The sequence below is a fragment of the Canis aureus genome, chromosome 3, assembly GCF_053574225.1.
Source record: "Canis aureus isolate CA01 chromosome 3, VMU_Caureus_v.1.0, whole genome shotgun sequence".
Lineage (NCBI taxonomy): Eukaryota > Metazoa > Chordata > Mammalia > Carnivora > Canidae > Canis > Canis aureus.
In genome coordinates, this window is record NC_135613.1 from 8,677,106 (window position 1) to 8,704,053 (window position 26,948).

The following is a 26,948-nucleotide window of genomic DNA, read 5'->3' on the forward strand; positions in this document are numbered from 1 at the left end:
TGTAACATAGTAAACATGGTTCAGCAAAGCTTGTTCAACATTTTGCTACCTCATACATGCTGTGCTGGAATTAAATAGCTACTTAACATTTGAGAGAAGCAAGACTTTAATGAAGAATGCTACAAGTTATGGACAATAATTAGTTCTCATATTTTAAAAAAAGATTACAGAAAACACCTTACTGAAATTTTTTGTTTTGTTTTGTGTATGTGTGTGTGTGTGTGTTTTGTGCCAAAAAGACAAGTCTTTAAGGATGTCTGAGAGAGACAGCAAGCACAACACAGTACAAAAGGAGAAGGGAATGTTGAGTTTTAGAGCAAGACACTAACATGGCACAATTAGGGAATCAGGCGGAAGCAACCCTTTCACAAAGAATGGAATTAAGCATTTATATTCAGTCAGGATTTTTTTAAGCTTTAAAAGTTCGGCATAAGGAAAGGAACTGGGCAGAGGAGGTAGGGGAAAGGGCTAAGCTTATCTACAATCACTGTTTTACAAAAAAACACACTGGTTCAACCACAGGAGAGGTGGAGGTTAAACCTGCCTACGTAGCCCAGCAAATATTAAGAGCAAATGCCAAGGCTGTCAGGTGTAGATATTGATGTTACAATTGGCTAAACAGTTTTTAAAAGAGACTCTGATTCCACCAGGACTGGTTTCTCATCAGCCTGGATTCATGACAGATGAAGTTCCTTTGCATTTGCATCAGAAGGCTGAAGCTTTATCTGGAACAAGTTCACTCCAAATAATGCTCATGTTGCTGGTTTTAATAGGTCAGAATTGTAAGTGGCTCCTAACAGACTCCACCATTTCCTAGGAGAAGGTTCTACTGATTACCAGGGATTTAAATTCAAGCAAACCACTAAAGAAGGGAAATACTAATGATATTCTGGCACTGTACAAGCTATGTGCCTGTCATCTCTGCCAAGGACATGGGGTGGACTTGGCTTTGTTTCTCAGCTCCATGATCTTCAACAGCGATGAAGTAGAACTGGGACCTCCCCCATGTTGGAGGAGGATGCCCAAAATTCTCAGCCCAGCCCAGCTTCTGAAAGAAACAACAGACTATCAAGGGCTATTATTAGGAACCATGCTCCTGTGAATTCTGTGGAAATGAAAGCCTGTTTCAGTTCATGCCGAGTTTTTTCATGGTCCGCCAGCGATCCTTAATCATCACAGCTGTTCGGTTAACAAATGGGTAATTTTTGGAAATGGCAGCCCAGTTTCCTTCCCCGTATTTCTGCACTCCAGCCTTGACCCACTCGCTTTCTTCTACAGTCCACTTCTGCAAAAGAAGACCAAAATATTCATCATAACCTGTCTCTCCAACTTATTCATATTTTCATACAGTGAAGAGGTAAGCTCAAGAATCCTAGGACAATTAATCTGAACCCAAAAGAAGGGTGTATATTTTTAAAACAAGACAGAGATAAGTTAACATTGTAGATTTAGACATTTAATAATTTTCAATGTCCTGCCTTTCATCCTCAACTAATAATCACTTCGCATTCAAAACTTCAAATGTATGCTGTTCACGGTCAGGAAAATGTTGTCAGATTTCTGTCCTAGAATTTTCTTCCAGAAAATAACTACTACTTTAACTTAGTTTGGATTATGTGAAAATTGCAAAAGACCTTTTTACAGGTGCATGGGTAACCTATGCTACGAGATGTGCATACTTATTTTATCTCTGTTCTACCCACATAACCAGAAAAGGTCAGAAAAAGTAATTTTAAATTACCTGCTTTTTTGTTATACTGGTTGTGCTCTCTTCATCTGGTGCTGCTGGAAAACATTAAAAGTAGACTCATTTCAGAGTTAACCTTTCTCTGCACAAATCACAAGAAAGAGACATCAAATGATCCTAAAGGGAAAACTTGACTGAAATTTCCAAACATTGAGAGAAGAAAAGATATCATTAAAGGGTAATTTGTTTTTGTCCTTGTTGGCAAGATATCAATCATTTCAGCTAATGACAATCTGAACCAAAGCAAATGTTTAATAAATAGACATTCAATAAATATTGGTTAGTGATGGATTTCAGGCTCTTTAATAAAACCTACATGATTTTCTAAAATTACTGAGGGACTGTGGCTTTTAAAACCCTACAAGTTTCTGGAACATTAATGTGATAGTAACATGCATCTATAATTCAGCTAGTGTCAAGGACCAAGGAGAATGTCCTAGCTTACCCCTGAACTTGAAACAGTTCATCCTCTTCCAACCATGTCATCTACAGGTGCTTCTTAAAGAATGCAGGGTTTAGGGGCACCAACCCCCACCGTGTAGTCAAAAATCCATGCTGAGTGCCCAAAAACTTAATAGCCTACTGTTCACCAGAAACACTACCAATAACATATAGTCAACACATATTTTGCATGTTAAATGTATTATATACTATATTATAATAAAGTGAGCTAGAGAAAAAGTTAAGAAAATCACAAAAAAGTAAATTCTAAGAATATATTTAGTATTTACCGTATTTATTTTTTAAAAACGCATGTAAATGGACCTGTGTAGTTCAAATCTGTATTGTTGAGGGTTAACTGTATTATATACTCCTATGTGCATAATTTTTTGCTTTATAATCCCTTGCTAACTACTGCTTTGAAATAATTGTACTGTTTTATACCAGAATTTTCAAATCTCTGACCATTTTATGTAAGTAAAATGTGGTTCAATTCCTTAAACAAAAGAAGAGGATAGTAATTGTTGCTCCCTCCTCAGAGACCATAGATCTGTTCAAGTTCCAACCTCTCACTATATGGTAAGACATGAGGCCTCAAAAAAATGCACCAACATTTTTTTAAGGGCCAGAGGAAGGTATACTAGTATAAAAGACATGCAACCGGAAGTCAACGAGAGCTGTTAAAAAGCTGCAAGAAAAGGCCAAGTTGCATAAACATAAAACTTGGTCGAGTGTCTGCTTCAGCAGATGCTACTGTCCTAGCAGTGCTTCCTAAACAATGAAGGTGGCTTAGGAAGAGGGACACTTACAGGAGATTACTCACTTTTAAATTATGAAGTATTTCATACGATAGTGGAAGCAGATTTTAAAGCTGACAAATTTGGACTGCACTGTATGTGGATGTTTTCTAGCACTTTTTTTATCCTATTGATTTTTTAAATAGTCTTTGCCATTTTATTGGTTTTTCTGTTACTTCCCCAATTTCCTGAGTGATCCTGATCTTGCCAACTACGTTTGTGCCAATGAAGGTACTTTTTATGGAAAACCCTTTCGGACTGGCAGAGGTTTAAAGTTGTTGCTGTGTCGGGCAGCCTGGGTGGCTCAGTGGTTTAGCGCCGCCTTCAGCCCAGGGCCTGATCCTGGGGACCCGGGATTGAGTCCTATGTTGGGCTCCCTGCATGGAGCCTGCTTCTCCCTCTGCCTGTGTCTCTGCCTCTCTCTCTCTCTCTAAGAATAAATAAATAAAATCTTAAAAAAAAAAAAAGTTGTTGCTGTGTCACCAGAGTCTTCAGAATCTCCAAGATTATGTTTTAGCACTTAGATATTTCCATTAGAATGCAAAGTATGTGGTGGGAGAGATTCTACTGCAAATGCTATGAACTTTAGTATTAATTATGGAAAAAGTAAAGTTTCTTATTTTAGAAAAAATTATATATTGAAACTGGTAAGAGATTTTTTACTTAAACAAGAAGTGCAGGGAATGACCACATCTACCTTTTCTAACTAAAGACTTTAGGAAGAACATCAGTTACAATACAGGATTTATTAAAACAAAACCATGGTTTTTCTTTCTTTTTTTTTTTTTAGGAATTCTCTTTAAGTATAAAGTGCTGCTTTGACAGTCTCCATTGTTTAATAGGAAAGGGTGTAAAACTGAGTCCTCATGAATCACAATAAGGAACTTAGTGGACTTTTACTAGATCGGAGACAAGCAGTTTCTGGAACATTAATGTGATAATAACACACATCTGTTAATTCAGCTAGTGTCAAGGACCAAGGAGAATGTCTTAGCTTACCCCGAACTTGAAACAGTTCATCCTCTTCCACCCATGTCTCTTTTTCTTCAGCCCCATTAGAGCTGTTCCACTTGCCTTTGGGTACTCTGAGGGGAGATCAACAAGAGGACAAGATGTAAAACAAATTCATTGGGGTCATCCCATATTCTGTCCTTGGCTCTCTCACGGCCTGTACTCCTCCCTGTTCTGCTGTGACCACAGTTGAGATTCACTTACACACCACTCCCAAATCCTGACCTGGCCAGACATCTCCAGGTTATCGTCCTACAGGCTGCAGGCTCATCCCTCAAACTGAGCAGTGAATACATCACTATCCCCCTCAAAATCTGTTCATTTTCCTGTTTTTGTTTATTTGGTTTTGACTCTAATTTTGAAGGTCTCAGTATTCTTCTAACCTGGGATGAGAAAACTGCACCTAGCCCTTCAAAGACATGCCCAGTCCTATCTCTGGACTGCACTCTCATCCTTCGCCATTCCTCTTGTCCAAGCAGTACCTGGCACCAGTATTACACTAGTTTCTTGACTGGAGTCTCTGTCCCTAGCCACTTCCCAAACCACCTGAATATCAGTCCAAAATACCTCATCCCCTCTCTGTTCCATGATCACTTCTCACTGCCTCAACTGAAGCCTGTATGGGTCAATCAAGATTATCCAGTCTGGCTCCAGTCAGTTTCTTGCTACCAAAGCCTTCTCTGTCCAACTGTGCCCCAAAAACCACATTGGCACAAACAGCAGAGCCACACCTTCTGTTCCTCTTTTCCTTCTGTAAGCTCTGTAGTTTCCTCACTACAGTTCCTTCTGCTTGGGATTCCCTTTCCTCTCAAGTAAAATTCTACCCATTTTTTTGAGGCCTAATTCTTAATGAAGCCTGCCCTAAGTCCTGGCCCCCAACACACACAAAAAGCCCCCACTCCTCTGCCTTTGTGGGCGTGCTTCCACTTTATTAAACAGCCATTTTATAACATACCCCCTAATCATAAGCACCTTGCAGGCAAGGGCTGTATCTTTATCTCTCTACCCCAAACAACTAGCACAGGAACACATATCCTAACAGGAGTTGGAGAAATATGTGCTAAAGTAAGAACAGGATTATCAAAAAAGCTGCAAATAAATTATATCATTGAAGATCAGAGTAGTAAGCAAGTAAGAATCCTTCCTGTGAACATGAAATGTTAAGCACTTCAGTGTGACCAAAAGAAGTCCCAAAACTAAAAAGGAAACCCAAACCTGAATTATTGAATAAATTAAAACTGCAGTCAGTCTTCTCTGATCACCTTTAACTGTGTCTGATTAATATTACAACTGCCCTGGGAACAGAACACCACACAGACCTCACCTCAGAACTGTAACATCTGTTACAAAACAACATGGAAAGTATCTGAATTAAATTTTAAAGAATTTGTATAGATCAAATGACCTGTGAAACTTAACTAAGAGTAGACAAACCTCAGTCTCCTTCCCCTACTATACACAGAAATTTATTTTTAAATTTCTGGCTGGCTAGGTGTTTTTCAAATGAGTAATGAAAGCTTACTTACAAAGTATAGACTTGAAAAAAATTCCTTGAGTTCCACGAGTTTTCTGTGAAATTACTTAACATGGCTGAGACACATGGCGAACCATCTAGTTTCCTTTATGTTTAAATTGGATCATATCCCCCAAAATGTTATTTCTGAGAACAATTTACTTGAGACAAGTGGAAACATTACATGAGGTTTTTCCTTTTCAGGATACTAACTAGTTATGTTAACTACTATTTATAAATTAGGATTATAGTTTAAGTTTTCTACCTGCTTATCCCCATGCTGGGTTAACACTGATTTTAACTCTGGGTCTGTCAGCATATCTGCTCATTCTTCCTGCAGACGATCTGCACGGATCACTCTGAAAACCTCCTGTTCCTCCTTTGAACTCAGCATTTATTTTGAGCAAATGTCTGATACGACCTAACTTCTGCTGTGGAAGAGACGGAGATCTGGGTCCTCATCTCACTGCTGGTTCTGCGGTCCTGGGGAAGTCAGGTCACTTCCTGGTCCTTACGGCCTTTTGGTAAAGTTAGAAACTGATGAGCAATGAATGGGCTAGAGGAGGGCTGTCTGGTCTCAGTGGGTCGGTAAGCTACAGCCTGTGGCTGCTGGTTTTTGTACAATCTTTGAACTAAGAATGGTTTTTACATTTTCAAAGGGTTTTAAAACACACACACACACACACACACACACACACACAAAATAAGCAACAGAGACACAAGTTGTCCAGAAAACCTAAAATGTTAACCCTTTGCTGGCCTTTTATAGATTGGATATGACCCTTTAAGTTGCAAGAGCCAAAGATTATTTTGTTAGTAAATATCTAATAAGCACTTGTATATGTCTGTGCCAAGTGCCACAGACATATACAAAAACTTAGCTGTTGTGACCCTGCCCTCCTAGTGATATACCCTAGTCCTGCTTTTGATTCCACCAGCCCAGCTTCCCCTAGGTCCTGACTACCTAACTGGTAGCAGTCTCCAGCCACTGCTCTTGTCTCCTTTGCCTCCGTGCTTTTTCAAAAGCCATCGATGGTAACTCATCAGGCCCTCAGATTAGCTGTATTAGAATTATTTTGGAGCACGGTTAGAAAAGCAGATTACAGACCCATCCCCTAGCCCTTCTAAATCAGTACTCAGGGACCTGGAATTATGTATTTTATTAAACATTCCACAGGTAACTGTGATACCAAGCCCAGCTTAAGAACCTCTGCCTGATATAGGAACTCAAGACCTGGCCCATCTACCCATCCAGACATTTCTCCCTCTTCATCCTCTCTGTGCATTACACTCTCCTGCCATACAGGGTACATGACATTTTCTGGAGCACACTAGGCTTTCCTATGACTTTATATAAGAGGTTCCTGTGGCCTAGGCCCCCGCCCCCCAATATGCTTGATGACCTCCTACTCATCCTTCAAGGTCAGCTCAACATTTGCTCCACTGGAAGACTTACTCCACCCACAACTTTGCTGAGCAGGCTCAATTCTTCTTCCCTGGAGCTCCCAGGGTAAATGCAATTCCTTTACAGCCAGGCTTTTCCTGTAAAGGGCCAGATAGTATCTTCAGATTTGCAGGCCTTACTGGCTATGTTCCAATTACTCAACTCAGTGTAGCATCAAAAGTAGCCACAGACAATACATACATGATGTTTGTGGCTGAGTTCCAATAAAACTTTATTTACAAAAACAGGTACCAGGTGGATTTGGCCCAGAGGCTGTGGTTTGCCAACCTCTGCTTTAGAGTACCCATCATACTTCATGCCCTTGACACACAAGAGAGGTGGATAGGTCTAAACCTTCATGAATCCCTCCATTTATAAAACCACCATAACCATGCACTCTCTCTAGTTTCCTCATCTGTTCGTGGGAATAATATCGGCACTTTATAGGACTGTTGCAAGGAATAAAGGAGATCGTCTATCAAATGAGCATAAAATGTGTTGAGCTCCATTTGCTTGCCCGGCCAATGACTCACTCACTTCAGATGCAGGTAGTGGTATAAACAGTGCAGATTTGTGCCTGAGCATTATTATCATTTAGATGTCACAGCTTCTCTGGGCACCTAGCACATGCATGTCAGAGCATAGGTCACCAAATAACTACAAAAGAGCAGTGGTAGAAATGGCAATGGCCTTGGGAGACCAATGAGGTGACCAGCAGGGTGACCACGGGAGATTCATGGAGGCAGAATTTTAAGAGGCACCTTGGTGTATGTGGTGTATAGGCTACGGACTTTTGAGTCAAGACCAAACAGGATTAAAAATCCCAAAGCCCGGTGGCTCAGTCGGTTGAGTGAGTCTCAGGATCTTGAATTCAGGCCCCACATTCAGGTTCCACCCAGTGTGGAGCCTACTTTAAAAAAAAAAAAAAGTCCCAAAGCCCAACTTTGCCACTTTTAAGCTTTGTGACTTCAGGCAAGTCAATAACTTCTCTAAACCTTCCTCATCTATAAAAATGGGGTTAATATACCAGTCACAGAATGAGGATTCTAGTGATTCAGTAAAATAATATGTGAAAAGTGCTTGGCCCATAGAAAGTACTTAATCAATATCAGCATCTCTTCCCTTTGAAGGATGGATGGGATTCTCACAAGCAATGATGGAGGAATGATAGTCCAACTGTGGGGAATAAGAGGAAGCAAGAAGAGTACAGTAGTAGAAACAGAGTGGGTTCCAGAGAACAAGCAAACCAGTTTGCTTGGAGGAAGGATCCATAAGAGGGCACAAAGGGTAGCAAAGCTTGAAAGCCAGGTTAGGAGTCATGATGGGGAGCAAAATAAAAGCAGTTTAACTGCTGCCCCACAGAACCTAGCAGAATGTGAGAGATTAGTAGATATTTACTGAATTTGCCAAGTCTTAATTGCTCAAAGAAGGTGCAAAACTATAAATATTCATAAATCTTTTTTTAAGGATCAAAGTCTAAAGTGGCCCAATTCAAACAAATTGCTTTTAACAGAGAAGACTGATATTTAGTAGTCAGGGCACTCAGAAGTTTGCTAAAAATGAAAGCAGCGATGAGTAGGAGGCTCTGAAACCCTTCCATCCTCACTCACGCCTAGTGCAATGCCTGGAAGCCCACAGTTGGGGCTTCAGAATTGGCAGGAATGGCTATGTCGTCACTCCCCACTCCCAAGTCACATTCTAGAAGTCTAAGAAAGCCTTGGTGGTGAATAACTGAGCTGAAAGTTACTTCATTCACGGAAGCAATACCAAGCCCAACCAGGACCACCAACCAGCCCCAAAACTGCTACAAAGGTCTTCATACTTGGGATTCTTCTCCCCAGGGAGGGGTTGGTTGAGAACGGTGGGCTTGGATGGTGATGCTGGGACGACCTCCTGGGAGGAGTCAAGACTTGCACTTGGCTCAGTACTCTGGCTGTCCTCCTCCAAAACCAATCTGCTTATTGTCATGCGCTTGTTCTTGGGCTGCAGTTCAGAGCCACCCTCACCCTCAGCAGGGGCTGAACTTTCATTTTCATCTTTTCTTGGTCTCTTGTTTTTGAGGGCTGGTGATGGCATGGACACTTGATTAGGAAGTACCAGATCTTTCTGGTCCAGTTTTGAGAAGGCTGCCTCAGAATCTTGTGCACTGGACAGAGTCTTGAAAGCTGCTTTCAAGGTCATAATTCCAATGGTGGTTGGAGTACTCCGTAACTGCCTACACACAAAGCAAATATACAAAGATCAGTCTCACCATTATAGATGCTCATCCAAATACCACTTCTCCAAAGTGTAAAGCTTCAAAGGAGACAGAGGACTCTTCAAGTGGAGGACTCTTCATTTTAAAAAATAAAAGGGGGGGATCCCTGGGTGGCTCAGCGGTTTAGCGCCTGCCTTTGGCCCAGGGCGTGATCCTGGAGTCCCGGGATCGAGTCCCGCGTTGGGCTCCTGGCATGGAGCCTGCTTCTCCCTCCTCCTGTGTCTCTGCCTCTCTCTCTCTCTCTCTCTCTCTCTCTACTTCTATCATAAATAAATAAATAAATCTTAAAAAATAAATAAATAAAAGAGGGACACCTGGGTGGCTCAGTCAGTGGAGCATCTGACTTTACCTTGGGTCACGATCTCAGGGTTCTGGGATCGAGCCCCACGTCTGCCCCTCTCCCTGCTCATGCTCCCCTCTCTCTCAAATAAATATATAAGATCTTAAAAAGAAAAATACTTTAAAAAAATTGCTCAGAACAACTTTATAAAGCTTCCCTTTATAAGCATAAATAGAGGCTTTAAAAATGATATAGAAGTTGAACTCTGGAGTTTAAACTCCAAGTGAGAGAACCTTTTTTTTTTTTTTAATTTTTTTAAATTTTTATTTATTTATGATAGTTACAGAGAGAGAGAGAGAGGCAGTGACACAGGCAGAGGGAGAAGCAGGCTCCATGCACCAGGAGCCCGATGTGGGATTCGATCCCGGGTCTCCAGGATCGCGCCCTGGGCCAAAGGCAGGCGCCAAACCGCTGCGCCACCCAGGGATCCCCAAGTGAGAGAACCTTAAAGGACTCGGGGCCAATGACACTTTCCCTCCAAGAGACTTTGTTAGCGGGTGGGCTAAACTCCTTGTGTCCGCATGAACTAAAGCAATCTTTTCCACTAAGTAAGAACTCTGTGTAGTGCCTAATAGCTACGAGTCTGTCTGAGCAACTGACAATCCAGCAATCTCACCTTGCTGTCTAGTCCAACACTCATGTGAGAGAAGGAAAAGACTGGTTCCCATTCTGCTTCCTTTCTCCTATAATACACTTAGGAGACTTTTGAGAATTCTCCAAGTTAGAAGTGTGCCACACAGTCTTGAAACAGTGAGAAACTGCCTTTTCATAAAAAGTAAGTTAATCTATCATTTGGAATAATTAGTATAGTTTAAACAAAAACTATTAGGAGAGGGCAAACTGGCAGCCTACAAGCCAAACTCAGCTGGCAGAAAGGTCTTGTTGCCTAACCTATGTTTTGTTTTCAATTGGACTAATTGCCAACATTCAAAAACTGAGAAAGCTTAAAAAAAAAAAAACAAAACACAGATGTCTCACACAAAAGTTTGAACCAAAGTTTGGGCATCCTTGGACATTCCCACATAGCAATAATCACATGAGGCTGAAAAGCATGCCCTCTCTGGTTCACGTTCACATGCTCTGAATTGTATTATTCTATACTCATGCCTGTACATTTCCTACTGGGCCCCCAATGGCATCTAAACTTGTGATCCCTGCTTTAACAACTTGTCTTGGGAGTTTGATTCACAAGTCTAAACACTGCATTAAGAGATCACGTATACCCACAAAGAAGTACTGCACAGATATGGGCAAGACAAGGATAGGAGAACAGAGAAGCAAAGAACCTTTGAGGAATAGACAGTCAGGAACTTCTATCAGGGATATGACATCCTGTCATCAAGATTCTCATTTTCCTGGGGCATGCTCTGTAACTCCCAAAGTACCTGGACAAGTAACCCAGTAACATTTCAGTACCAGGAGGAACCAACAGATTCTGCTCTAAGGAGACCGCTTCCAACAGAGCTACCCTTGTGTTTCACCAAAGATCGCAAAAGGGCACCCCTCTCACCTTACAGGTTCTTTGAGTGGCTTTTGCACAGGCTCTGGTGCTGGCTGTTTATCTTCCTTCACTGTACTTGAGGCAGCAGTCTCGGATTTCAAAGCCTTTCTGGCCATCTGGGAAAAGAAGGATGTCATCAGGAAGAGGAAGCCACAGAATTTCATTCTCTTCTTTCACCAAGAACATACATACTCAACATGCAAACATGTTCACTTATAAATCCAATCTAGGCATGAAGTAGAGGAGGACAGAGAAAGGAAGAGAACTCACAAGAATGATCTCAAATGTCTTGCTTTTTCTCTCCTCAAAACATGGCTCAGTTTTTTATACTAAGGGAGAATTCAAGCAGTGCTAACCATCTTGACACTGCAAGAATTCTTTAATCTTTTGACAACAAATAAGTACATGATTGTACTTTGTACTTCCTTTTCTATTCTTCCGATCACATTCCTAATCTAGTTTCTGAATGCCAAATATACCTCTGGGGTCATGAGTAAAGTCAGACTTTTTTTTCAAACTGAGGATAACAAATGTTTCTATTATGTCTCAGTTTGTGTCTGAAATTTTTTGTAACTGTATTTCCATAACCACCTTTTGCCTATTAACTCTGAAAATCCTTACTAATACCACATAAAGCTCTGAGTGGGCCAATCTTGCTTTAACTCCAACTGCTCATCTGTCTCCCTCTGACTGAAATGTTATACATCTCTAATCAGTCCAGTATCATTCTGTTTCAGGTATGTGTATCTGGGGATGCCTGGATGGCTTAGAGGTTGGGCGTCTGCCTTTGGCTCAGGTCCTGATCCCGGAATCCGGGATCAAGTTCCACATCAGGCTCCTTGCATGGAGCCTGCTTCTCCCTCTGCCTATGTCTCTGCCTCTGTCTCTGTGTCTCTCATGAATAAATAAATAAAATATTAAAAAAAAAAGATATGTGTATCTGTAACAAGTGATGTCTTTAGAACTGAGAATTCTCTCCCCCCACAGAAAGAGTAGCAGGTTATTTTCCACTTATCTGAAATACAAAAGAAAGGATGGGGGCAGCTCCGGTGGCGCAGCGGTTTAGCGCCACCTGCAGCCCAGGGTGTGATCCTGGAGACCCTGGATCGAGTCCCACGTCAGGCTCTCTGCACGGAGCCTGCTTCTCCCTCTGCCTGTGTCTCTGCCTCTCTCTCTCTCTCTTTGTGTCTCTATGAATAAATAAATAAAATCTTAAAAAAAAGAAAAGAAAAGAAAAGAAAAGAAAGGATGGTAGGCCAGGCTCAAGTATCCTGATACTTGCTCCATCCTGATATTTGCTTCCTGAATATCCCAAACTATCTGCTTTGCAGATAATTTGACATCTGACAAATGACTGCTAAGGTCATTGACACTATCCTAATCTGGGCCTGGCAGATCTGCTGTTATGAGCGAAGATATTTTTTTCTTTTTTTTTTTTAGGATTTTATTTTTAAGTCATCTCTACACCTAATGTGGAGCTCGAACTCCCAACCCCAAGATCAAGAGTTGCATGCTCCACCGACTGAGCCAGTCAGCCATTCTCTAAATGTTGATGAATAAAAATAAAAACACAAACAACAAACCTCATTCAATTTTCCAATACCACAGCCCAACCTCTAGAAGACCAGGTTCTAATTCTTCCATATGCTGTCCTGAGCCTCAGTACTGCCATTCTTTGTTTATCACTTTGATCCAATTAAAGAATATCTTCATTTGGCTTCTTGTGCCTTATTATACTTCTAGTCACATTTTTTTCCTCCAGTTATTCCTTTTTCCTGTTAACAACCCCATCATACCCTGTCTGCCAAACTATTCTTCCTCCCAAACTGACCTCAAATTTCAGCTCCTTTGGGAATCACCATTAATTGTAAGTGTTCCCTTATTTTAGCCATACAGATTAAGCACATGTAGGAGGTATAAATGGGAAGGGGAACCAGGTATGTTCCATTTGCCTCTGTCAGGATCTCTGCTTCCGTATATTTAAGGCATTTAATTAAGAAACATAGTACATATAATTCAAAGTCTTTTAGCTCTTTCCACTTCTAAAATGAGCTGTCCTCTTCTAATTGCCTGCACATCCTCAAGGCCACATCATGGTTATGGGAAGAGAAGGCCAAGGCCCACCGTGAGGAGGTAGGGCTCTGCATCATCCAGGTGACTCTCCAGGAAACGCAGCATCTTCTGTTGGAAGGTCTCGTAGGAAAAGTTCTGGATAACAGGGTGGGCCAAGTTCTTCTCACGGATAATGTTCAGGAGATCATTTCTCAGCTTCTATACAATGGACCGATATTTGCAACATAAGAAAGGAGAACTCCAGTAAAAATTCAATGATGGGGAGTTGAGACACTATCAGAACTTTCATAATCTATTAAAGGCAATCACTGGTACATATATAGGAAGGGGAGCCTAACAAAGAACAGGTCAATAATTATGGATTAGCTGCAGTGGGTACTACATAGCTGTTAAAAAAAGATGAGAACTTAGGATCTAAAGTACCCTTCGACGTTTACATAAAAATGTTTAAACTTAAGAAAAAAAGGATGAAGAATCTCCTTATGTGGTAATATAGAAAAATCTTTAAGATATGTTAAGAAAGCAATTTAAGAAATGTTCAAATTACTGTGTAGAATATGCTCACATGTGCATATGGAAGAGCTGGAAGAATGGATATAAGTGTGTCTCTATACACACACACACACACACATACACACACACATTTGTTTGCTTGCATATGCACAGAGCATCTCTAAAGGATAAAAGAAAAAAAACACTGGTCGTCTATGAAGAGAGGAATGAGGGCTGAGTTTAGAGATGAGCTAAGCTCTTTTGTTGTACCTTCTGAATTTTATTTCGTACATATTATTACCTTTTCAAAAAACTAAAATTTACATTTATAAAGGAAAAAAAAAAAGAGCAGGGCACTAACAGAGCTTTTGACACCAGAAAATAGAGGAATTAAGCCCTCACCAAGGCATATTCTCAAGTCTGCAGGATCAGCATTTACATAAATACGGTTAGAAGTGTTCCAGAACTTGATAGTTTAATACTTGGTGCTGATCACTTAAATAATGTTCTGTCACAAACCTGACAGAAATGGGCAAGAAAATAATTTACACCAATTTATATAATGAAAAACAAATTGTGGAAAGCCAATCTCACAGTAAGCAATCCCAGATATAAAAGACAACATGCTAAAGGTGCCGATTATTTAGATAACATTCCTGACAAAGAACCATTTCCCTGTCCCCCCACAACAAACAATGAGATGGATTTATATCATGGGAGTAAAAATGCATCAAATTTACCTGAGTTGTGGGGTCCTTGGACATATGTTTTTTCAAAATTTTTGAAGCCTTTTCAAATTCTTTGTTTTTGATACAAATAATGACAGCCTACAAAAGGGGGGAAAAAAACTTTTTTTTTTTAAAACTGTTGTAATAATGACAGGTATAATCAGAGTATCAGATACTAAAATAAACTACTAAAAAGTAAAAGTGAGTCTTATATACCCAAGAACTTTTTCACATTCTGTCAAATTCCTGTACTTAAAAACTAACAATCACTGCTCAGGCATCATGAACAACAGTAAGCACTCTTCTTTCATTGAGTAGAGTAGTAGATTTTCAACATTACGCTGGATTTTTTAAAAAATAGCTGATCAAACAAAATCTGATCCTCCGGATTACAGACCATTTACCCAATTTGAATAGGGCCTCCTAAGGAAAGGCAAAATGGACAGGAGTCATCCCAGGTCCTCAGAACAACTGAATCTGTTCTTTTTGGATGCAAAAGCTTTGATATAATGGTGGGACAGAGCGGGGAGGATACACTGGGGGAGGGGGAGAAGCCATCTGCTGACCACTGAGTTCTGCGAGTTCCATTCAGGAAAGGCCTGAGGCCATTTCTGTAGGACAACCAACACAGTCTCTCACTATCCTAAACCCCAGCTGGCAACTCCAATTCAAGTGTGCAGAGAATTACTGAGGTAAACAAATACAGGGCATCCATAGGTAGCACACCAGGGCAAAATTCCAGTTAGGATGAATAAGTCTTCCTAAGCCACAGAGAAAAAGAGTCCTTTAGTAAAGAAACACTTCAAGAAAAAAAAATAGAGAGAGAGACAAAATAACAGGGATCAAGAATTTTAAGGGATATTTTAAAAATATAGTTGTCATTTTTTAAAAAATTAGAAAAGCCAGGGAAAACTTTGGAGCACTTGGAGTTATCTAACAGGATAAAATGGCTACCCTAAATCCCATCTCAAAGAGAGGTAAAAGAAACATCATACACATAAAAGGGAAGGAAAACTGGTCTATAGCTATTTTCAGTCTTCATTTGAGGGAAGAACTGAAGAAATAGAGACCAAGAGAAGGAGGATAGCAAAGGGATTCAGTATTAATCTCTGGTGACTTTGTCTTCAACATGCAAAAGAAACTGGTGTCAAATGCTCTTCAATAGCAGGCACAACCGTAAATTCTTGCTGCCCAGGGAAGGTACAAAATAGGTCTTTTCATTTTAGTCAGACGACCACATTCACTTTTACATCATTTTCAGCAGAATAACTGTACAGACTATACTTACTTTCTTGAAGAATTCAAAGGTTTTACTTTGTATAAAATCATTTAGGTCCTATTATGTTTTTAAATTTTATTAAACATGTATAGAGTAAAATGGGCTTTTTGGGGGAGGTGTAGTGTTCTGAGTTTTAATACATGTACTGACTCCAGCACATGTAACCAGCACAATGAGGACACAAAAACCATAGATCCAAAAACCTCCCTTGTGTTACCCTTCTGTAGTCACCTCTCCCCCATCCCCAACCCTTGGCAACCAATGATCTTTGCACTGTTCCATCTCTTCAACAATGTCATATAAATGGAATCCTACAGCATGCGGCACTTATTTTTTAGAGGATGTAACCCTGAGATGCTTCTTTCCCTCTGTATAAATGCCTTTGAGATCCATCTATGTTGTTGCCTTATCTGCAGTTCTTTCTTATGGCTGAGCAGTATGCCATTATATGAATGTATAGTAGTCCTCCCCCCTTTCCTATACATACCCACCTATGATAAAGTTTAATTTATAAATTAGGCACAGTAGATTAACAACAAACTAGAACTAATGTTAACATACTGTAATAAAAGTTATATGAATGTATTTAACTGTTCTGTATTCACTCACTCTTCTTGTGATGTGAGATGGTAAGATGTCTGTGATGAGGTGAAGTGAGGCGAACAGCATAGTAGGCTCTACTGACCTACTAGTCGTAGGTCTAGTACTAGCCTAGTAGCCCTAGGCTACTACTGACCTGTCTACTGACAGTATGCCAGGAGGATCATCTGCTTCCCGACCACAGTTGACTGTGGGTAACTGAAACCAGAGTAAAACTATGGGTGGGTGGGGTGCTACTGTACTACTTTTACCCATTCACCTGCTGAAGGACATTTGGGCTGTCTGCAATTTTTGATTAGGAAGAGATGTTTAATTGTTCACGTACAGGTTTGGGGGTAAACAGAATATTTCTCTAAGGTAAAGACCCACAAGTGGGATTGCTGGGTCATATGGAAAATGTCTATTTAACTTTATATAGGAAATGGCTAAACTGTTTTCCTGAGTGGCTATACCATTTTGCACTCCCACTGGCAATGTATGAGTTCCAGTTGCTCCACATCATTAGCACTCATTAGTGTATTTTTAAAAGTTTAGCCACTCTAATAGTAGGTCCTAGTATTCATTGTGATTTTATTTATTTTTTAAAAAATTTTATTTATTGATTTTTTTAAAAGATTTTATTTATTCATGAGAGAGAGAGAGAGAGAGAGAGAGGCAGAGACACAGGCAGAGGGAGAAGCAGGCTCCATGCAGGGAGCCCGATACGGGACTCGATCCTGGGACTCCAGGATCACGCCCTGGGCCAAAGGCAGGCGCTGAACCGCTGAACCACCCAGGGATCCCCTCATTGTGATCTTATTTATTTATTTTTTATTTATTTATGATAGTCACAGAGAGAAAGAGAGAGGGAGAGACATAGGCAGAGGGAGAAGCAGGCTCTATGCACCGAGAGCCCGATGTGGGATTCGATCCCGGGTCTCCAGGATCGCGCCCCGGGCCAAAGGCAGGCGCTTAACCGCTGCGCCACCCAGGGATCCCTCATTGTGATTTTAATAGGTATTTCTTAATAGACTAAATTATGTTGAACATCTTGTCATGTGTTTATGTGCCATTTGTATATTCTCATTGGTGGGGCTTTTGCCCATTTTTAAAATAGCACTGTTTTTTTTTTTTTTTTTGAGTTCTTTATGTATTTTGGACACAAGTCCTTTGTCAGATATGTGCAAATATTTCCTCCTAGTCTATACCTTGTCTTTATTCTCTTAACAGTGTCTTTCTGAACAAAAGTTTTAAATTTTGAGTAAGTCCAATTTACCCATATTTCCATGTAACAAAATTTCCTCTTATGGATGTTTTTAGTGTCATAACTAAGAACTTTTTGCCTAAGTCCAGGACATAAAGTTTTTCTTTCACCTTTTTCTCTAAGTTTTACAGCTTTACATTTCATATTTAGATTAATAATCCACTTTAAGTTTTGTGAGTTTTTGTGAGGTCAAGGTTCATTTTTTGTGTATGGACATCCAATTGTTTCCATACCATTTATTGAAGACTATTCTTTTTCTATTGAATACCTTTTCCATTGCATTGCATTCACATTTTTGTCAAAAATTAATGTCCAAATTTGTGTAGGCCTATTTCTATACTCTTGTCTTCTGTTTCATTAATCTTTTTTTTTTTTTTAATTTTTATTTATTTATGATAGTCACACACATAGAGAGAGAGAGAGAGAAGCAGGCCCCATGCACCGGGAGCCCGACGTGGGACTCAATCCCAGGTCTCCAGGATCGCGCCCTGGGCCAAAGGCAGGCGCCAAACCACTGCGCCACCCAGGGATCCCATGTTTCATTAATCTTTATATATGGTCATGAGTATCTTTTTTTTTTATAAAGATTTATTTATTTATTTATGATAGACATAGAGAGAGGCAGGCAGAGACACAGGAGGAGGGAAAAGCAGGCTCCATACTGGGAGCGTGACGTGGGACTCGATCCTGGGACTCCAGAATCGCGCCCTGGGCCAAAGGCAGGCGCTAAACCGCTGAGCCACCCAGGGATCCCCTGGTCATGAGTATCTTTAGAGTAATTCTTAAAATTGGGTAGGGAGCCCTTCAACTTTGTTCTTGTTTTACAAAACTGTTTGGGTTATTTTTATTCCTTTGTTTCACCATTTGTATTTTATTTTATTTTATTTTATTTTATTTATTTAAAAAGATTTTATTTATTCATGACAGACACACAGAGAGGCAGAGGCACAGGCAGAGGGAGAAGCAGGCTTCATGCACGGAGCCTGACGTGGGACTCAATGCCGGGTCCCCAGGATCACGCCCTGGGCTGAAGGTGGTGCTAAACTGCTGAGCCACCCAGGCTGCCCAACCATATGTATTTTAGAATCAGTCTATGTCTTCAGAAAAATCCTGTTGATTGGAGAAGGAAAATCATTATATGGTTTCACTCATACGGGGAATGTAAGAAATAGTGAAAGGGATTATAGGGGAAAGGAGGGAAAATGAGTGGGAAAAATTAGAGAGGGTGACAAAACACGAGAGACTCCTAACTCTGGGAAACGAACAAGGGGTAGTGGAAGGGGAGGCAGGTGGGGGTATGGGGTACCTGCGTGACAGGCACTGAGGAGGGTACTTGATGGGATGAGCACTGGGTGTCATACTATATGCTGGCAAAACTTCAATAAAAATTTTTTTTGAAAAGAAAAGAAATCCTGTTGAGATTGTGATTGGAATTATATTAAATCTACAGATCAGAAGGAGAGAACTGACCTTTTAACTATATTGTCTTCTAGTCCACAAACATGGTGCGCCTTTCCTTTTATTAGGTCTTACTTTCTTTCATCAGCATTTTGTTTTTCCACATACAGACACTGCACATGTTTTGCTAAACTTATACTTAAGTATTTTTTTCTTCTTTTTTGAAGCTATTGTAAGTGGCACTATTTTGGTAATTTCATTTCAAGTCATTCACTGCTACTATATATTGGAAATATCAATAACTTTGTGTGTTGACTTTGTATTCTCCAATCTTACTAAAATTACTTATAGATTTTTTAGTACACTGTATGGGATTTTCCATATAGACAGTCATATCATCTACAAATAGTGACATTTTTTCCCCTTCCTTTCTAGCCTCTTGCCTTTTCTTCTTCTTGATTTCCTATACTGGCCAAGTCTTCTAGTATGACATGGAATGGAAGTGGTGAGAATGGACCTCCTTGCCTTGTTTTGGATCTTCAGTACAAAACATTCTATCCTCCACTATCAAGTATGTTAGCTGTAGGTTTTCTGTAGATGTCTTTTATCAGATTGAGAAAGTTCTATTCATAATTTGCTGAGTGCTTATCATAAACTAATGTAGAATTCTGTTAAATGCCTTTCCCGCATTAATTGATGGATGATACGTTTTATTCTTCTTTAAACTAATAGAGGGAAGGATTCTTTTTCAAATTTCAAACCAGCCTTGCATTCCTGGGGTTTAGTTTCCCCACTGTGCCTCATACTGCATATGCATCCAGGACTAAGTGGCACGATTTACAGTAAAAACAAAAATAAAACTTTTGCTCTAAGTTCTGGGAGGGTCACAGCTCCATTGCTAAAGAGAATGGGTTCTCTTTTTTTTTTTTTTTTTTTAGATTTTATTTATTTATTTGACAGAGAGAGAGAGAGAGAGAGAGAGAGAGAATACTAGCAGGGGGATCAGTAGAGGGAAATGGAGAAACAGGCTTCTAGCTGGGCAGGGAGCCTGATGGAGGGCTCAATCCCAGGACCCTGGGATCATGACTTAAGCTGAAGGCAGACACTTAGCTGAATGAGCCCCCCAGGCCCCCTGGATTCTCTTTAGTTCTAGTGCCATTGGGCCATTGTTGCTACAACTGCAGTATTGCCTAGTGCCAGGAGAGGAAAGAAGGAAGGAAAGAAATCCTGGGATTTCTCCCACCTCCCTCTTAGATCCCTTTCTTGCTCCTCAGGCCAGAGAAAGCCTTTCTTGGAGTTCTTTCTGTTCCCACCTGGAGTGCATTTCTAGGTTTCGGAGGAACCTTCAAGTCCAGGCTGGATGACACCAAAGAAGAAAAAAATGGTATATTAATCATCACCAGTTTGGTGGATCTTCAAATTCTGGTCTTCTTCCCCATCTGCTTACTACCATTTACATTTATGAATCCTCACACAGCTGCTCCACACGTTCTGTCTAGGATTTATATTTGATTAAGAAGGACAGAAGAGAGTATGTTCACTCTGTCTTTTCCAGAATTAGAACCAGGTCCTACTATATTTCATTTGTGAAATAAGGAAATGTGAATGCTTTCAAATTCTAAATTAAAAGTCTGCCTCCAACATTTGTGCTGAGCTTATCTTTTAAAACTATTTTTAATTTCCTGGAAAGCTTTTTTTTTTTTCCCCAAGAGATGAACTATTGCTTTTTTTTTTTTCTTTTTTTCTTTTTTTTTTTTTTCTTTATTTATGATAGTCACACACAGAGAGAGAGAGGCAGAGACATAGGCAGAGGGAAAAGCAGGCTCCATGCACAGGGAGCCCGACGTGGGATTCGATCCCGGGTCTCCAGGATCGTGCCCTGGGCCAAAGGCAGGCACTAAACCGGTGCGCCACCCAGAAATCCCTTTTTTTTTTTCATTTGAGAGTTTTAAGAAAGAAGTATAATTTCTTCTCTTATACATCTGTTAAGATTCTTAAGGTGTAAGCAATAGCAGTGGTCTCTGGCTAAATTAAACAAAAAGGAAATTCCAAGCATTGATTTTCAATAGAGGTGAAATAGGTCTGTTGGGGGGGGGGGGAAACAGCAGAAAGCACATAGAAAACCAAAACTCACAGAAGGAAAGGCTAAAGAAGCAAACTCAGAAAGACATCAGGCTGTTATGGGAAGCAGAAATGCTAAAAAAAACTCTGACAAAGCTTTTTATTTTAAGAATTAAGGTACTTAGAGACTGTTTTATGTACCCAGGCCCCCTAAATAGGATAAAGTCCCAAAAGAAAAGAGGTGCTGTTACCAAAGGTGCAGGAGAGAATGATGAACAGCAATAAGTAACAAATAAATGCCTTTCTGATAATATGCCACACGTTACTGTTCTCTAAGGAACCGGAGGAATTTTTCAGTTATAAAGAGAAAACCAATTTAGCCTCAATATCATCAACAGCTTACAGAGTAAGTTCTCAAAAGTTTTTAGTCTCAGGATTCCTTCATACTTCTAAATGTTAATGAGGACCCCAAATAACTTTTGTTTATGTGCATTATATCACCATATTAGAAATTTAAAACTGAGGGTAGCCCAAGAGGCTCAGCGGTTTAGCACCGCCTTCAGCCCAGGGTGTGATCCTGGAGACCTGGGATTGAGTCCCACGCAGGGAGCCTGCTTCTCCCTCTGCTTATGTCTCTGCCTCTCTCTCTTTGTCTCTCATGAATAAATAAAATCTTAAAAAAAAAAAATTAAAACAGAAAACTTTAAAATATTTATTAATTCATTAAAAAATAACAAACTCATTGGAGGTTAATGTAAAAAACATTTTTATGAAAAATTACTATATTTTCTAAGACAAAAGTTTAATGAGAAGGCTGGTCTTATTTTACGTTTTTGCAAATCTCCTTAATATTTGGCCTAATAGAACAAAGTTGGATTCTCATATCTGCTTCCCCATTCATATTGATGTGATGTGTTGTTATGGTTAAAGTATATTAAAAAATCCAGCCTCACACAGATATGAAGTTGGAAAAAGGAAGAGTATTTTGATAAACCTTTCAGAAAATTGTGGATGTTCCTTTGACTCTACACCGAACTTGGGCAAGGAAACTTTCCATCATCAGTTACATTAAAATCTTTTAGTCTAGGGATGCCTGGGTGGCTCAGGGGTTAAGCATCTGCCTTTGGCTCAGGGTGTGATCCTGGAGTCCTGGGATCAAGTCCCACATCAGGCTCCCTGAATGGAGCCTGCTTCTCTCTCTGCCTGTGTCTCTGCCTGTGTCTCTTGAGTCTCTCATGAATAAATAAATAAAATCTTAAAAAAAAAAAAACTTGCATTGTAAACGGATCTTTTACCCATGAATGACTTTGTAATATAGTGCATTGGCCATTTAGAAAATATTTATTTACTGAGTTACGTAGATCTTCCAAATATTGGCACATTCATTAAAAAATATTTTTAAAATCACAATTGTTAATAACCACCATCAATCTTATCAAAAAATTCTAAGTATTGGGAAGCTGTCAAGCACAATTCAAGTTTGCCAGAATTTGAATTTTCACTTGAAAGCTTGAGTTTTATCATTGGCAACAAATACTACCAATTGTTTTATTTGAAGTGACAAGTTCCCATTGCTCTTCTGCAAGAAAATGACTGCCAAATGCCCATGCCTAAATAACAAGATTTGTCAGTTCAAGTAAAAAAAAGGTGTTCCATTAAAAAAGCAACTAGAAAAAAAAAAAAAAAAGCAACTAGATCAGCATGCAACTCAAACCATCAAACAAGTGACTTCCTGAAGACAACCATCATGTTTGTTATGTGGCAGAAATGCTTCAGGCAAACCTCCTACTTTCTCTCACAATACTGAAAAGATGTTTGCTCAAAGGTCTAGATTTAATAAAATTAATTTTACTGCTTTATCAAAGACATTCTTAATTGAAACTGGCTTTTATTAATTTTTTGACTGCAAGTCTGTGGCAATGAAGACTACAATGACTAGCAAGTACACGTTTCCACTTCCTTGGTCATGTTAAGGCACCAACAATTCTACCCATCGTTACTTTTGCACCATTAGTTCCAAGTCAATGCACTGAAAATCAACTAATGTTTTGGCACTGTTATGAAAATAGTTTTGATTCCTGAAGGAGTCCCAAAGACTTGCAGAAATCCCTACACCATAAGATCAAAAGTTCTAACTTAACAACTTACTTGATAAACTTTAACAAAGGCTTAACAGACTTTTAAATGAACTGTTGTAACACACTGTACAAAACTTAAAATACCTCATGGTATTTTCCCAGAGATGACCATTAACAGTTTCTATGACTCTAAATGAAAAAAAAAAAAAAATTGGAAGAAACAAGTAATACAGTATCATTTAATAACTAAGAGTTTAAGGTAATTGTAGCCAGCCTCTAGATGGTCCCCAAAGATCCCCACCCCACTACATAGTCACATTCCATGCACTAATCCATAGTTGGTCTGGTCTGTGTGACCAACAGCATGTGGCAGGAGTAATGACACTTCTGAAATTAGGTTATAAAAGACTGGAGCTTCTGTCTTGGGCTTTTGGTCTTCTGGATCATTTACTCTAGGGGAAGCAAGCTATCATGTTGTAAGCACCTCTGTGGAGAGGCAAGGAGCTGAAGACTCCAACCAACAGCCTGCAAGGAAGTATGTCCTGCTAACAACTACATGAGTGAGCATGGGAACAGATCCTTCAGCCCTAGTTGAGTCTTGAGATGATTGCAACCCTTGCAGACAACTTGACTACATTCTCATGAGAGACCTCCAGCCAGAATCACTCAGCTGAAACACTATCAGATTCCTGACAAATAAGAGATGGTATATACTGGTTTAAGCCGCTAGATTTGGGGGTACTTTGGTACCCAGCAGTAACAGTAATAGAGTAAGTATATAACAAGAAATCTGGTACGTGTTGTAAAATGGAAAAGCAGAAGGGGGTCAACATAAGAGAACAGTTGACGATTTTAAGAGAATTTACAGAATTCAGACTTTGCTAACAAATTTTTCATAAGGAAAGGACCCCAAATGAGATCTATAAACTTAATAATAAAATAACAAATATACAGATGAAATCCCACAAAGACTCTTCCAGAAAAGGGGACAGAGACAAATCTATTGCTCTTGTGTTCTGAAGGAGTTGCACTTCTGAATCAGCTACCTACTTAACAGGAATTACATGAATTACTTTGAAATGGTACCACTTCTTCCCTGCCCAATTTTTTTCAAGATTTTATTTTTATGTAATCTCTAAACCCAACGAGGGGCCCAAACTCACAACACAGAGATCAAGACTCACATGCTCTACCAACTGAGCCAGCCAAGCGCCCCATGATACCATTTCTCCCCACTCAAAAGATCCTTAGCTATTCTGAAAGTAGGTACAGATTTCTCCTCCTTTGCTAGTATGTCTTTCCTGGCATTTTCCCTCCAACACAAACCTGACCTACCTATACTAAAAATCTATTCTTGGAATCATTCCTCTTTGGAATTTGGATTATCTGAGCATTCTTTCCAAGACCAAAAGTAGTTCCTGCCCAAGGTCCTTAACTGAATTAATATCTGCACCTCACACATACTGGCTGTTTTTCTTCTAACAGGGTACCCAAGTACCCAGCACATAGCTAAGGGAAAAAAAAGTCTTCCTTGCTAAGCAAAGTTTCATCTTCCCAACACCACGTCAGATCCCATCTTTTTAGGAGGTGCTCTTTTCTTACCAGTTTCCTTACTTCCCACCACCAAGGCAAGGCTGAGCTGCTCATCTTCAGTCCCCAACTCTACATCTGCTTCCACACCCTTGGTTATTGAAGAAGAAAAAGCTTTTTCTGACTGGTTCCCACTGCCAGTCATGTTTTAAATAAAAATAAGTTCTTCTATGTGAAGCTACGTGAGCTACACACAGTCCAAATTCCTAGACGCTCCAGTAGCTTTTTCCTTGTCAAGAACACTGGCTGTTCCAGCCTTCTACCATTACTGTCTTTCTAACTGGCTGATTATTCAAAGGGAATGTTCCTCCTCGAAGTCTACCCCACATTTCCCAAGACCCCAAGCATCCTCTTTGGCTTACTATAAACAAGGATGACCAAAACCTAGGCCACTTGCTTCTAGCCCTTTAACAATGCCCTTGAGTAGTGTAATAACCTCCAAAATATCAGTCTTCAGTGCCAACCCATTTCCTGTGTATTGTGGCCTCTCTTGCCAAGGCCACAAGGAAGACAACCAAAATCACAAAAGCAGGGTACCTGCCATTAACACTTTCCAAGCCTGGCCTGGGAAGGGGTCAGTTGAAGAGATTTAACATCTGTGTGTGTGTCTATGTTTGAGTGTGCTCACTTGCTCTTGCCATCCCCATACAGAAAAGATAAGTACCGTATCCTCAAAGACATCTGATTTTTGTCAAAAGAAAAAAGAAGTAAAAATAGAGCCTTACAGCCTCCTTGACCAGTTTTCTACTGGATTCGACCACTGCCTCTGTCAGTGTAAATTCCGTTTTAATCATCTCCAGCACATTGATAGCTGATTCCAGCGGTGTGAGCTCAGCCTCCATATCAAAAGAACAGTCTAGGACAAAGAGCACAGTTTTCACTGTAAGCTATTTTATAAGGAGCAGAAACGTCATGTCCAAAAATACGTGTTTATCCGAAAAGACACCTGTAAATATAGTAAGATTTGCATTTAATTTGCTAACATGCTGGCTACAAACTTATAAAGACGTTAAGAGTTCAAATTCAAACTAATGAATTTGCAGTGACTATTGTTTAGTAATTTCCAAAAAAAAATTTTTTTTTTTTACACATGCATTTGCATCTCAAATTTCAGGATACGCACATCCTTCTCAGATACAAACGATCAGAAACTGGAGACCATTTTTGCTAAACAGGTTTTAAGTTCAATTTAAAAACAAAACAAAACCAAAAAAACAACTTCTACTGTGGGGGAAAATTTGGCCTTAACATAACTCACTAGATCGCAGCAAAGTTGGGGCAAGCAAGAAACAGGTGGGAGGAAATAAAACATAGAAAAGCAGCTACGAGAACCTTAACTGGAGAAAACTAGACTGAGAAAAAGACCACTGTGATGGGAACATAACTAGTGCACCGTAACCCCGCATCCGTCAGTTCTGGCCGTAAGTTGGAAAACAACAATGTAACCCTAAAAAAAGCCAGAGAAGAACAGAAAAAATCGCCGTACCTAAATTCTCTCCTTCTTCGATGCGCGACAGACACTGCATAACCCGCAGCAGCCGGGACACGGTGTGCTCCTTCCCCAAGGGCCTGACGAGCAAAGCTGGGGAGAAGACAGCGTTGGCTCGGCGACCCCAGCGCCGACCCCGAGCCCCACAGCGCCCCTTCCCCGGCCAGCCTCCGTCCCCAGGTCCGGCCCTCACCCTGCATGATGTCCCGGATCTGCCTGAAGTCCCCGTACCGGCTACCCCGAAAGGCCCGCAGCGCCTCGTGGAAGTAGAACTTGAGCACCCAGCGGTTGACCGCCTCCTCCAGCCGCGCCTCCCCCGCGCCCCGCTCCGTGGCGCCCCCCAGCCCCGGCTCCTGGCGCCCCCGCCGAGCCCGCCCGCCGCTGCGGGACGCCCGCCGGCCTGCCGCCCGCCCGCTGCCGTCGCTGCTCCCGCCTCCTCCCGCCATCGCGTCCGATCGCCGCGCGCCCTCCCCGCCTTCCCGGCCGGGCCGCTTCTTCGACTGTGACGCCTCCGGGTCACGTACGACGCCCGGGCCGGAAACGGGGCTTGCCGTCCCGGTTCCCGCGGCCATTACACGGACGGTGCTCCTCGCCGCCCGCGGGCTTCTGGGAGGGAAAAGACCGTGCGTCCCTCACCCCGTCTCGGACCCCGTAGTTCCCAGGGTGCAGGCCGCAATGCTTGCTGGGGCTTGAAGTCCAAGCCGTCCAGGCGGGTGCAGCCGCCGGGTTGGCGGCCGCATGTCACCCTGGCTCCGAAATTACGGGACAGCTGTGAGCTATTGGGACTACGTGCAAGATAATTGACTACGTGCAATTAAAACGTGCAGCTTGTTAAATACAAAATCGTGAAATATAACACACATTTT

The 26,948-nt window shown here is 40.7% G+C and overlaps 2 protein-coding genes across 8 annotated transcripts in view; one reads left to right on the forward strand and one right to left on the reverse strand.

Annotated features, from left to right (window-relative positions):
• Positions 1-26,948, forward strand: part of NIP7 (nucleolar pre-rRNA processing protein NIP7) — a 120,424-nt gene that overhangs the window by 11,036 nt on the left and 82,440 nt on the right. Inside the window, exon 5 of one of the 2 annotated variants that reach the window (XM_077888536.1) lies at positions 5,850-9,154. The exons of the other annotated variant lie outside the window; for it this stretch is intronic. Within the exon in view, the coding sequence (XP_077744662.1) occupies positions 5,850-5,894 (45 nt within the window). The 3' untranslated portion in view covers positions 5,895-9,154. Of the gene's footprint in view, positions 1-5,849; positions 9,155-26,948 lie in introns of those variants that run through there. 2 annotated transcript variants of the gene reach the window in all.
• TERF2 (telomeric repeat binding factor 2) lies at positions 89-26,704 on the reverse strand. Of its 6 annotated transcripts, none has more exons than XR_013374778.1 (11): positions 26,276-26,704; positions 26,080-26,175; positions 25,319-25,449; positions 14,357-14,443; positions 13,176-13,322; positions 11,061-11,167; positions 8,776-9,168; positions 6,966-7,051; positions 5,775-6,027; positions 3,985-4,070; positions 1,742-1,785 (listed from the first exon to the last, which is right to left on the reverse strand). XR_013374778.1 is itself a non-coding variant. In XM_077888410.1 (10 exons), the coding sequence occupies exons 1-10, from the start codon at positions 26,652-26,654 to the stop codon at positions 1,127-1,129; spliced, it is 1,626 nt and encodes a 541-aa protein (XP_077744536.1). In that variant the 5' UTR covers positions 26,655-26,703; the 3' UTR covers positions 89-1,126. The 6 variants fall into 6 exon arrangements, 3 of the variants coding, with proteins under 3 accessions (XP_077744536.1, XP_077744529.1, XP_077744546.1); XR_013374779.1 differs by having other exon boundaries at positions 1,755-1,782; XM_077888410.1 differs by lacking the exons at positions 5,775-6,027; positions 6,966-7,051 and adding an exon at positions 89-1,285 and having other exon boundaries at positions 1,742-1,782; positions 26,276-26,703.